At 46.4% G+C, this 12,671-nt stretch overlaps 1 protein-coding gene across 7 annotated transcripts in view; it reads left to right on the top strand.

Annotated features, from left to right (window-relative positions):
- The window catches only part of DAPK1 (death associated protein kinase 1), a 214,435-nt gene extending 205,880 nt beyond the window's left edge, over positions 1-8,555 (top strand). For 4 of the 7 annotated variants that reach the window (XM_033236896.1, XM_033236895.1, XM_033236897.1 and 1 more), the window contains 4 exons: positions 105-225; positions 2,966-3,154; positions 6,050-7,278; positions 7,757-8,555. In XM_033236896.1, the coding sequence (XP_033092787.1) occupies positions 105-225; positions 2,966-3,154; positions 6,050-7,278; positions 7,757-7,790 (1,573 nt within the window). In that variant the 3' untranslated portion in view covers positions 7,791-8,555. Of the gene's footprint in view, positions 1-104; positions 226-2,965; positions 3,155-6,049 lie in introns of all 7 variants that reach the window. The other 3 variants (XM_033236900.1, XM_033236899.1, XM_033236901.1) reach the window with 1 other exon arrangement.
- Positions 8,556-12,671: the final 4,116 nt, after the last annotated feature.

Here is a 12,671-nt window from a genome sequence, read left to right as displayed (position 1 = left end):
CCTTGCTTCCTACCAGCCTCTTGAGCCAGTAGGAGCCTGGCCCCTCCATGGAAAGGCCTGGGGAGATTGAATCACTGCTGAGGAGGCTGCTGCTCTTCCCTTAGGTTTGGAAATGATCTTCACATTTCAAATAAGCTGTTTGTTCTGGATGCTGGGGCATCTGGGTCAAAGGACATGAAGGTACTGCGAAATCATCTGCAGGAAATACGAAGCCAGATTGTTTCAGTAAGTACACCCTCGAGAGGGCCTGGACCCCTTTGTACTTCCTGGTTTGCCTTCAGTTTCAGGGAACTGTTTCATAGTAGAACTCAGTAAGAGGTGTCTGCCTGGACATGCTTTTATTCTAGTGCTCTGGGAAAATAAAAGAAGAATAGAGAAACAAGGAGATGATGGGAGATGAAGGGTTATTATGGGCAAAGGTGGACCGCTTCAATTTTATGAAATTCTTACCGATTTATTGGTTTCTTTAAAAATACTTATTTTATTTTTTCAGAGACAGGATCTCACACTGTCATCCAGGCTGGAGTACAGTGGTGTGATCATAGCTCACTGTAGCCTTGAACTCCAGGGCTCAAGCAGTCTGCCTGCCTCAGCCTCCCAAGTATCTAGGACTATAGGCACGCACCACCATGTCTGGCTAATTTTTTTGATTTTTGGTAGAGACAGGGTCTCACTGTGTTGCCCAGGCTGGTCTCAAACTCCTAGGCTCAGGTGTAAGCCACCATGTCTGGCCAATTAAACAAACAAAAAAAATTTCAAAAGTGACTTATTGTGGAATATTTAAAAAATTCAGAAAAGTAGAAAAACAGTCACAAACTTTTTTGAAAGACAGAAAAGAATAAATGAACAAAGGGAATGAGACTGCATTCTTGGATTGCAAGATATGACTGAATATTTTATTTTTCCCTAGTTATATAAATGTAATACAGTTTCAGTTAGCATCTGAATGGGTTGAGGGGATTGGGATTTTTATCTTAAAATTTCCATGGAAAAATTAATTGAACATATTATAAAGTCCCTGATAATCAGTACAGTTAAATAGGAGGAAAAGCTTAGAGAGTGTAGAAGTAAATTATAATATCTTTAGAAATGTAATGGAAAATAAATATGTTATTTGAATTTAATGGGGTAAAGATTATTTAATAAATGAACCTGGCACAACTGGCTATTTGTCTGGAAGAAAATAAAGTTGGATTCCTACACCCTACAAAGTCCAAAAATAAATGGATTAAAACTTTTAAATGTAAAAACATAAAATAATAAATATCTTGAATAGAAATTGTGGAGAATGTATTTTCAAAATAACTAGGGACTGAGGAAACCTATTAAGATCTAAAACCCTGGAAATTTTAAAAGAAAATACATCTATTTGAAAATCTAAAAATTTTTAAAATTTTTTTCTGGCAAACAAGTAAACACAGCTGAAAGGTGAAATAGGCTTGGAAAAAGCCTTCTCAGTGCATTGGACAGATAAAAGGTCACATCATAATGCTCAAAAAGCTCTCCAGAATTGGTAAGAAAGGGGCAAGCATCCCAGTGGAGAAGTGGTGGCATTCGCTCTGGACTCTTCCTGCTGCCCAGGCCTGAGGACAAACGTGGGCAGATGCCTGTCTCTCTCTCTTACCTTTGAAGCTGCCTCCGGGTGTATCTCTCTCTCTCTTTTTTTTTTTTTAAACTGCTTTGCTAATAGGAAAATGCTGTGCTTTCCACACCAGATTCAGGTTCCAGACATGCTTGCAGAATTCTCAGGAAACCCTTTCCTGTCTCCAGAAAACCCTGCCCTTCACACCAGATATCCTCTTTGGGGCATCCCCGTTGTGGCATCATCAGAAGATAGGGTGTAGTTCGGTGAGGCCTGGGAGGAATCTGTCACAGAAACCGGGGCGGTGATCCGGGAACTAACAGTGATCTGTGAGGCCCCAGGGCTTCCCCACCAGGTCTGGACTGGGCTGCATTCCTGAGGCAGGAGGGAATCCCTGGAGATTTTTGAGCTGGGCTCTGGCATGATCTGCTGCATCTCAGACACCCCCCGCCTAACCCCTAAACTCCTGAGCTCAGGCAGGTGGAGCCCACCATGTCAACTGCACTCACCCCTGAGAATTTTGTTTTTGAATGCAGAGTGGAATTTAGCTGACATAAAAGAATTTGAGAGAGGAGTGTGGAATTAACGGCACAGTGCAGCCTGTGGCTTGTGTGGTTTCTAATTCAGAGGTATGTGGATTACATGAGTCTGTAACACAGGCTGATTTAATTAACCAAGTTAAAAGGTTAAAAATCCACTTCAGCCTATATACCAAGAATGGGTCTAATTGGAAGCACTATTTCAGCAACAGTCCCCATGAATGCCTCATTTACTGATAAACACTCACTCTAATATTGATGATGATACTCATTCTCTTTTTCTGTTCATAAAATGATCGTTGCCTGAGTGAAACAGTCACAAGAGGGAGAGAGAGCAAAGAAAGAAAGGCGGGAGGGAGGAAGAAATGAGGGAGTGAAACATTAGGAGTTGGTGAACATTAGTTGATTGAGTGACTGAGTCCACAGTTCCAAAAACATTCCTGGAAGACTCAAAATCTATTTAACATGAACCAAAGAGCCTTTATAAAACTTTATAGTTGCTCAATAGATTAGGCTTCAAGGCAAGTCTAAAAAACAACCGCCCCAGCACTCAACCCAAAAAGCACTAACTAGCTGGGCGCAGTGGTGTGTACCTGTAGTCAGAGCTACTCAGGAGACAGAGACAAGAGGATTACTTGAGCCCAAGGGTTTGAGACCAACCTGGGCAATGACGAGATCCAGTCTAAAAAAAAGAAGAAAAACATAAACGACAACAAAAACAAACCCACTCATTCATCAAATCACATGCAAGGCGCCTGAATGAAAGGCGTCCTTTCCACTGTGGCTCTGCTCAGAGCACCCACAGCTGCAGGTGAGTTAACCTGTCCCGCCGTGCCCCTTCTAGGTCTGCCCTCCCATGACTCACCTGTGTGAGAAAATCATCTCCACGCTGCCTTCCTGGAGGAAGCTCAATGGACCCAACCAGCTGATGTCGCTGCAGCAGTTTGTATACGACGTGCAGGACCAGCTGAACCCTCTGGCCAGCGAGGAGGACCTCAGGCATATTGCTCAGCAGCTCCACAGCACAGGCGAGGTGAGGCCCTGGGAGCCCAGGCAGGGGGCCGTGAGAGGTGCCAGGGACTCAGCCTGTCCCAAATTCCAGCTCTTGGAGGTGGTGTGAGCCTGGGGAAGCAGTGTGGAAATGGCCCGGCTCCCTACAGTATTTCCAGACGTGTGACAAACAGCCTCAAGTGACGCTCTGAACTGCAGTTCTCGGCTTACCCTAGGAGCTGTCATTTTGTCTTCAGTGTTTTGCTTTTGTTTCGAGTCTGTTTGTTTGGGAGTGCAGTGCCCGCTGCCCTGGGTGACTGGGTCTCTCTTCCCTCCTCCTGGGCACCGGGAGCTTAACCTGCTACTGCTGGCAGCCTTCAGGATGGCTGCTTTCTATCAGCGTGGAGTTACCAGCTCCACATAGATCTCCTGGGCTCAAAAACAGTTGAGAAAGGCAGTAAGGTATCCTTGTGGAGACGATGTCTGGAAACACAAAGACAGAGAACTCTAGTGCACAGATACACAGAGTAATCACAATTAGAGATGCACATTAAAAAACTCTAGCAGGCAATGCAGAAATGATTGAGAACCGGAGGCTTTGCTCTGGTTCTGTGACATTCAGCACCGGGGTGCAGTTTGGAAACCCTGTTCTAATGGCATCATGTGCCTTTCCTCAGAAAGGGTGCAATGCCTTCACGTTTCTCCACCATGTGAAATCGGGAGCCTGCATGAACTAGTGTGGGCCAAGAAAAACGGTTCTGAATATTGCAACTAAAAGCAGCTCTGAGATTATTAAAAGCCAGATGCTTACCTCCCCAATCTCAGGTGCCAGGTCTGGCCCTATAGCCAGTTTGTATGAGTCATGTTTTCTTGAAACTAAACCTGAATCCACAAGCCGGCGACCTTGAAAACTGGAGCCGCCTGGCAATAATTTCATCAGCCTTTAAACTCCTAAACAGCCAGCGAATCTGCCAACACCTCCAGGAATACTTTAAAGTGATTGAATCCAAGGAGGAACACAGGTGAAGGACCACATCTTAGATGAAAAGATACTGCTGGATATAAAAAAAATGTGTCAACTCTAATACTAAACTCCTTTGGCACAGGAGTCCCTTGCTTTCTAGTACTAGACCAGCCAACTTTCTAGATCATAGCATATAGTCTCCTTTATTTGTCATTACGTCCCTGCTTGCTCTTGAGACTTTAGTCAATACATGAAGACGTAAAGGAGGAGGGACGTTAAGCAGCAGGAACTACATTGTGTGGCCTGACTTTGATGGGCCCGGGGCCTCCTCCAGACCTGCCTTCCATGTCTCATCTGCAGATCTTCAGAACTCCCCAGTGGCCTTTCTGACTCTGTTTTCTGGGCCAGGGTCCCACACTGCATTTCGCTGACTGTCTTGGCTCCCTGCCCTCCTCCACGGTGGGACACGTTTGTCTTTCCTGAGCCTGAGGCGATGAGCAGTGTTTAGGAGCAAACTGCAAATGGCATTCCAGCCAATGCTGTATCAGGAACTAGATCGATACTGACTCTGCCCTCCAGGAATTTTCAACCTAGGTTCAATTTTGAATAGACTCATAGACAGGGGGCATCTTTCAGGTTTAAGCCAGACTGTGGGCAAGAAAGTACTGTGTAGTCACTGGTGGAGTCGGAGCCTCCAAGTGAGGGAGTCCAGTGCGACGGCCACTCTCCAAGAGAGGAAACAGAACTGTTCCATAAAGGGAAAATTCCTTCCGGTTTTTGTCACTTTTTTTTCCTTTTTTATTTTTTTAAGACATAAACACAACCCAAAAGCTGAAGTCCCCTTGAGCCATCATCTCTGGTCTCATTCCTCTCTCCCCTTCTCTGAGGCCAACTATGGCAGCATATCCTTCCAGGCCTTCTTTATGTGTGTGTTAAACATTCACATAATGGTATAATAATACGATGTTCTCTTTTTTGAAAATTTTCAAGCCTTTAGAGAAGTTGCAAGGATAGTACCATGAACTCTCATATATGTTACATTTATTTATTTTTTTAATTAATTAATTTTTTTTTTTTTTTCGAGATAGAGTCTCACTCTGTTGCCCAGGCTGGAGTGCAGTGGCAAAATCTCGGCTCACTGCAGCCTCCGCCTCCTGGATTCAAGTGATTCTCCTGCCTCAGCCTCCTGAGTAGCTGTGATTACAGATATAAGCCACCACGCCGAGATAAGTTTTGTATTTTTAGAAGAGATGGGGTTTTACCATGTTGGCCAGGCTGGTCTCAAACTCCTGACCTCAAGTGATCCACCTGCCTCAGCCTCCCAAAGTGCTGTGATTACAGGCATGAGTCACGGTACCCAGCCTACTTACTACATTTAAGCCGATCAGTTGGTGACATCTTGCTACATTTGCTCGATTCCTTTCCTTTCTATTTATTTACTTATTTATTTTGCAGACATGATACATTTCTTCCCTAAATAATTTAGCCTATATCTCCTAAGGAGAAGGATATTTTCCCACACAACCCAATATAATTGATGATTCCAGAAACACAACATTAATACAGTACTATGATTGAATATATCATCTTCATACAAGGGTTTGCCACTGGTCCCAATAATTTCTTTTAAAGGTATTTTTATTTATGTACTTATTTTGGGATTCAGAATCCAGTCTAAAATCACTCATTGCATTTGGTTGCTATCTCCCTTTTTTTTTTCCTTTCATTTCACTGGCCTTTTTGAAGACTCCAGGGGAGTTGTTTTTCAGAATCTCTATTCTGACATTTTCAAGCTGCTTTTCTCCACTCGGTATTTGGTTTTTGAGATGCATCTATGTGGAATGGCCTCGGGTCACTCCTTAGAGCATCTGCTCAGCCTCTGTTGCCGGGATCAGGCCCTTTTGTGCTCCAAGTGGCTGGTGCACCTGGCCAGGGCTCTGCCCCTAAGCATGACTTTCTGTTGTCTCCCCGCAGATCAACATCATGCAAAGTGAAACAGTTCAGGACGTGCTGCTCCTGGACCCCCGCTGGCTCTGCACAAATGTCCTGGGGAAGTTGCTGTCCGTGGAGACCCCGCGGGCGCTGCACCACTACCGAGGCCGCTACACCGTGGAGGACATCCAGCGCCTGGTGCCTGACAGCGACGTGGAGGAGCTGCTGCAGATCCTCGATGCCATGGACATCTGCGCCCGGGACCTGAGCAGTGGGACCATGGTGGACGTCCCAGCCCTGATCAAGACAGACAGCCTGCACCGCTCCTGGGCCGATGAGGAGGACGAAGTGATGGTGTATGGCGGCGTGCGCATCGTGCCCGTGGAGCACCTCACCCCCTTCCCGTGTGGCATCTTTCACAAGGTCCAGGTGAACCTGTGCCGGTGGATCCACCAGCAAAGCACGGAGGGCGATGCGGACATCCGCCTGTGGGTGAATGGCTGCAAGCTGGCTAATCGTGGGGCCGAGCTGCTGGTGCTGCTGGTCAACCACGGCCAGGGCATTGAGGTCCAGGTCCGCGGCCTGGAGACAGAAAAGATCAAGTGCTGCCTGCTGCTGGACTCGGTGTGCAGCACCATTGAGAACGTCATGGCCACCACGCTGCCGGGGCTCCTGACTGTGAAGCATTACCTGAGCCCCCAGCAGCTGCGGGAGCACCATGAGCCTGTCATGATCTACCAGCCACGGGACTTCTTCCGGGCACAGACTCTGAAGGAAACCTCACTGACCAACACCATGGCGGGGTACAAGGAAAGCTTCAGCAGCATCATGTGCTTCGGGTGTCACGATGTCTACTCGCAGGCCAGCCTCGGCATGGACATCCACGCATCAGACCTGAACCTCCTCACTCGGAGGAAACTGAGTCGCCTGCTGGACCCGCCCGACCCCCTGGGGAAGGACTGGTGCCTTCTCGCCATGAACTTAGGCCTCCCTGACCTCGTGGCAAAGTACAACACCAATGACGGGGCTCCCAAGGATTTCCTCCCCAGCCCCCTCCACGCCCTGCTGCGAGAATGGACCGCCTACCCTGAGAGCACGGTGGGCACCCTCATGTCCAAACTGAGGGAGCTGGGTCGCCGGGATGCTGCAGACTTTTTGCTGAAGGCATCTTCTGTGTTCAAAATCAACCTGGATGGCAACGGCCAGGAGGCCTATGCCTCGAGCTGCAACAGCGGCACCTCTTACAATTCCATTAGCTCTGTTGTGTCCCGGTGAGGACAGCCTCTGGCTTGGGCAGGGTCTGTTTGGACTGCAGAAGCAAGGGGGTGATGTAGCCCATCCTTTCCTTTGGAGATGCTGAGGGTGTTTCTTTCTGTGCCCACAGCCAGGGGATGCCACTCCTCCCTCCGGCTAGACCTGTTTCTCTGCCGCTACCTCCCTCCCCCTCTCATTCCATTGTCTGTGGATGGTCATTGTAGTTTCAGAGCAGAGCAAATCTTTTACTTTGGCCACTCAAAAAGCTAGTGTACCTCCTCTCAGTGTTTTGGACTCCATCTCTCATCCTCCAGTACCTTGCTTCTTACTGATAATTTTGCTGGAATTCCTAACTTTTCAATGACTTTTTTTTAACTACTATGTCGATTGTCCTTTAAAAAAGAAAAGTGCATATTTATCCAAAATGTGTATGTATTTCTTATACGCTTTTCTTTGTTATACCATTTCCTCAGCTTATCTCTTTTATATTTGTAGGAGAAACTCCCATGTACGGAATCCCACTGTATGACTTATAAACAGACAATATGTGAGTGCCTTTTGCAGAAGAGGGTGTGTTTGAAATCATCAGAGTCAGCCAGGAGCTGTCACCAGGGAAACGCTACCTCTCTGTCCCTTGCTGTATGCTAATCATCGCCAGAGGTGCTTCACCCTGAGTTTTGTTTTGTATTTGTTTTCCGACAGTTTCTGTGTTGTGGTTGGCAAGGAAAGGGGAGAAAGGAATCCTCCTCCAGGGTGATTTTCATGATCAGTGTTGTTGCTCTAGGAAGGCATTTTTCAGTTTGCTTTTGTTCCAATGTCAATGTGAACGTCCACATGAAACCTACAAACTGTCACGCTTCCTCATTCCCTCTCATCTCAGGTAGAAGGTTGACACGGTTGTAGGATTACAGAAACCTATGTAAGAATTCAGAAGACCCCTGACTCATCATTTGTGGGTGGCAGTCCCTTGTAATTGGTGCATAGCAGATGGTTTCCACATTTAGATCCTGGTTTGGTAACTTCCTGTACTTGAAGTCTAAAAGCAGAAAATAAAGGAATCAAGTTTTCTTCCATGATTTTAAATTGTGATCGAGTTTTAAATTGGTATGAGGGAACATGTCCTAATTCTTCTGTCCTGAGAAGCATGTAATGTTAATGTTATATCATATGTATAAATATATATGCACTATGTATATACATATATATTAATACTGGTATTTTTACTTAATCTATAAAATGTCGTTAAAAAGTTGTTTTTTTCTTTTTTTATAAATAAACTGTTGCTCGTTGCATTCGTTTTGTTGATCTTTAATTCAAAAGGATTTCTTTTTATTTGTTGTGTTTTTACTGTTGTCATCCCACATAGCAGGGCAACCCAGTCCAAAACCTACAAAATCATTACACCCAAACTCTCAGGGTTTTTTAGATGCTGATTATTACTAAAATTAGGAATCGTGTGGGAAAGTGAAAAGAGCCCAGGTAATTTCCACATTTCTTCCCATTGTAAATAAAACAGGCCCCTTAGATTTTTCTTGGGTGAAGCGAAAAAACCAAATTGCCTCTTTTAGTTTTGGCAATGGGGAACAGAGGAAGCTCTTGCTACTTCTACACAAAAATGAAGGGGATGACACCAGGAGGAAGAGAAAACCTACAGCAAAAAGACCTTCATGCCTTTCTTACATTTTCAGCTCATTTTTGTTTGAAGCAAGTTGTCCACAATAAACATGATGAATGTTTATAATGAGAAAAGAAGTTCTGATGAATAAAATTAAAACTAGACATAGCTGTGTCTACAAAGGATGAGACTGAAATGGAAATTGTGGTCACCTTAAGGAGTGGAAACTCCTTTTCTTATCCAGCTCCTTCCTGAGTGTTGGCCTCACTCTCTCCTACTTCAAAAGACTGTTTCCTGTAGCAGCAGGTAGCTAAAAACCAGAGAGAAGGGATTTGTCTCTTGCAGCATCTATATGTAAAATCCCAGAGTGGGACTCTGATTGGATTAGCTTGGGTCACATAGCTATCCCTGTGCAAATTTGGAAAAGACAAGAGTTATTAGGATTGGCCTCATCACCCAGTGAGCTGTTGCGGGAGGAGCAGTTCTCCCCAAGACCAGGGTTCTGTTAGTAGAAGACCGGTGAGGGAGGATACTGGGGAAACACATTTGAGTTACTGTAAAAGTCTTAATGCTTTTCTTTTTTTGAGAGGGAGAGAGAGAGGGCTTGGCTTCTGTGCCCCAGGCTGTGGTGCAGTGGCATGATCATAGCTCACTGTTGCTTCAAAGTCCAGGGCTCCAGCAGTCCTTCCGACTCAACCTCCTGAGTAGCTAGGACTCCAGGTGCACACCACCATGCCCGGCTAATTTTTTTTTTTTTTTTTTTTAAGAGATGATCTCACTGTGTTGCCCAGGCTGGTCTCAAACTTCTAGCTTCAAGCCATCCTCCCACCTCTGCCTGCTAAAGTGATAGGATTACAGGCCTGAGCCACAATACCCAGCCAGTGCTTTTGTTTTATGCAAGTCCTAGGACAGGCACCTGTTCATATGATTGTGGAGTTCCCGGGCTCCTGAAATGTTGGGACCACAGTCAGGAATCATTGCAACCCAAAGGTCAAGAGCTTAAGGATCACTCAACTCACTGCCCCATCTTGGGAAATGCCCCAGCTTGGGACTCTTCAGGGGGCAGTTTGGGGTCTTCTGTACCAGGAGCTCTGGTCAGGCTGAAACTGGCCACTGCAGAGCTGGCTCTCTCCCCTGCAGGAGGAAGGAAACAAGACCATAGCATACCTCTTGTGTCCATGGTGAGAATCAAAAGGTGCAAATTCTAGGAGTCAGAAAAGCCAATCATGGGACCCTGTCTCTTAAGAGTTGCTGTGAAATGCACTCAGGCACCATGTTCCTCATCACCTCTTTCCTATAGTGTAACAGCCTCTGGATACCACGCCCAAACGTGGGCCACCTTGGGGTGTCTGAGGTCTCCATTGTGGACAAAAGTATCCCAGGGACCCAAAGCCGGTACGGTGTGGGCTTGAAGGCATTTGTGGGAGTTGCAATGGATTCCAAAATCTAAACCCCTACACCTTCTAAAAGGAATCAGAACTCAGTGGAAATTTTGCTGGTCTTTTTTGTAGAAAGGTGTCAGGGTGACAACTACAGGATTCACAAAAATCATAAAACTACATTTGGCCCTGTCGCTGTGCAGAGTCCACACTGGTCTTACTGAGCCCTGATAGAGTGACCACAGAAAAGTCACTCCAAAGTGAGGGGCCCAGCCTGGCTGTTCTCGTATAAACAACGGCTAGATAACAGTCGGGCTGTAAAACCAAGAGGGAAGTGCAGGGATCTGAGCTTAGAAGTAAGTGGAAAGCTTTCATTAAGAGTAAAAAGGGCCGGGCGCGGTGGCTCAAGCCTGTAATCCCAGCACTTTGGGAGGCCGAGACGGGCGGATCACGAGGTCAGGAGATCGAGACCATCCTGGCTAACACGGTGAAACCCCGTCTCTACTAAAAAATACAAAAAAACTAGCCGGGCGAGGTGGCGGGCGCCTGTAGTCCCAGCTACTCGGGAGGCTGAGGCAGGAGAATGGCGTGAACCCGGGAGGCGGAGCTTGTAGTGAGCTGAGATCCGGCCACTGCACTCCAGCCTGGGCGACAGAGCGAGACTCCGTCTCAAAAAAAAAAAAAAAAAAAAAAAAAAAAAGAGTAAAAAGATGGACCAGGTGCGGTGGTTCACACCTGTAATCCCAGCACTTTGGGAGGTGGAGGTGGGTGGATCACCCGAGGTCAGGAGTTCGAGACCAGCCTGGGCAGCATGGTGAAACCCTGTCTCCACTAAAAATATAAAACAAATTAGCCAGGCATGGTGGTGTGTGCCTGAAATTCCAGCTACTTGGGAGGCTGAGGCAGGAGAATCACTTGAACTCAGGAGGCAGAGGTTGCAGTGAGCTGAGATTGCACCACTGCACTCCAGCCTGGGCAGCAAGAGTGAAAATTCCATCTGAAAAAAAAAAAAAGAATAAAAAGATGGAGGCCAGGTGTGGCGGGTCACGCCTGTAGTCCCAGCACTTTGGGAAGCCAAGATAGGTGGATCATTTGAGGTCAGGAGTTCGAGACCAGTCTGGCAAACATGGTGAAACCCCGTCTCTACTAAAAATACAAAAAAAATTAGCCAGGCATGGTGGGGGGACGCCTGTAATCCCAGCTACTCAGGAGGCTGAGGCAGGAGAATCGCTTGAACCCAGGAGGCAGAGGTTGCAGTGAGATGAGATTGCTCCATTGCACTCTAGCCTGGGTGGCAGAGTGAGACTCCATCTCAAAAGAATGAATTAATTAAAAGATGGTTTCAGTTTTGCAAAATGAAGAAAATTGCTGGAGGGGATGGTGGTGATGACTGCACAACAATATGAATATATTTAATGCCACTGATCTGTGCAGTTCAAGTTAGGTAAAGTAGTAAATTTTGTGTTTATATATATTACCACAGTTTTCTTTAAAAAATCTAAAAAGATAAAACTGAAACCTAAAAATGTCCAGGTAACAATAAAGCTGGCAGAGTAATGTACAAGACTACCCATTGTATTTAGAACAGCTCAACAAAGCAGGGCCCCCCAGAAAAGGGGGACAGGAAAAGGGATTGATTGCTTTTTAAATGATTTAATATTTGTTATTTCCAAAAAAAAAAAAAAGGAACTTTCTCAGAGGGGGAAGAAGTGAGAGTTTTGTTTGACTTCTTTTCTCCTTTGGTTGGCAGAGAGTTTTGTTTTTAGTTTGAATTCGTATGTGAGACCTGGCACCACAGTCTTTGCAGGACGATGAATTCCTGAGAACTTAAACTGAACTGTTCATGAGGAATAGAGTGAGGGTGAGGGCCCAGCCCTGGCTCACTGAGTCCTCAGGGCTCAGCTCCACAGCTGCCTGAGGAATTTGCTCTCAAGGGCAATCTTCAGCGATCCAGATCACAGCTGGGCTTAGGGTGGCAACCTGAGGATGAGGTCAGACTTTAGCATCACAACCAAAAGTCACATGCTGATGACAGGCTCCAAATCCTCCCAGCCCAGGGCCTGGGGGCTTCCAGATGTTGACTCAGGACAGGAGCCGCTTGTCTGCCCTAAGTGAATGCCACGGCCAGAAAGGGCGGACCAGGGAGACACCTCTGACAGGAAGAGTTAAGGAGCAGTGAGCCCCCTTCCACCTCCGCTGAGCAGAAAGGAACTCCTGGAAATGCCTTCGGGACAGACAGCTGCTGATCTCTTCCTGGAAGCGCTGGGCCTCAGAAGGTTGCTGGTTCCTGCCTATTTGCTCGTGATCAGATTCGTGATCAGAAAGGAGGGAAGAAGTATGTGGGTGTGAGGAGGAGGGGCAGGGAAGAAGCCACAGGAATGCCCACAGCAGAGGTCCTTGGAGACGCTGGGCTATC

This window comes from Trachypithecus francoisi, unplaced genomic scaffold (assembly GCF_009764315.1).
Source record: "Trachypithecus francoisi isolate TF-2019V2 unplaced genomic scaffold, Tfra_2.0 Lachesis_group16, whole genome shotgun sequence".
Classification (NCBI taxonomy): domain Eukaryota; kingdom Metazoa; phylum Chordata; class Mammalia; order Primates; family Cercopithecidae; genus Trachypithecus; species Trachypithecus francoisi.
Note: the sequence above shows the minus strand (reverse complement) of the source record. Positions and strands in the feature narration are given on the sequence as shown.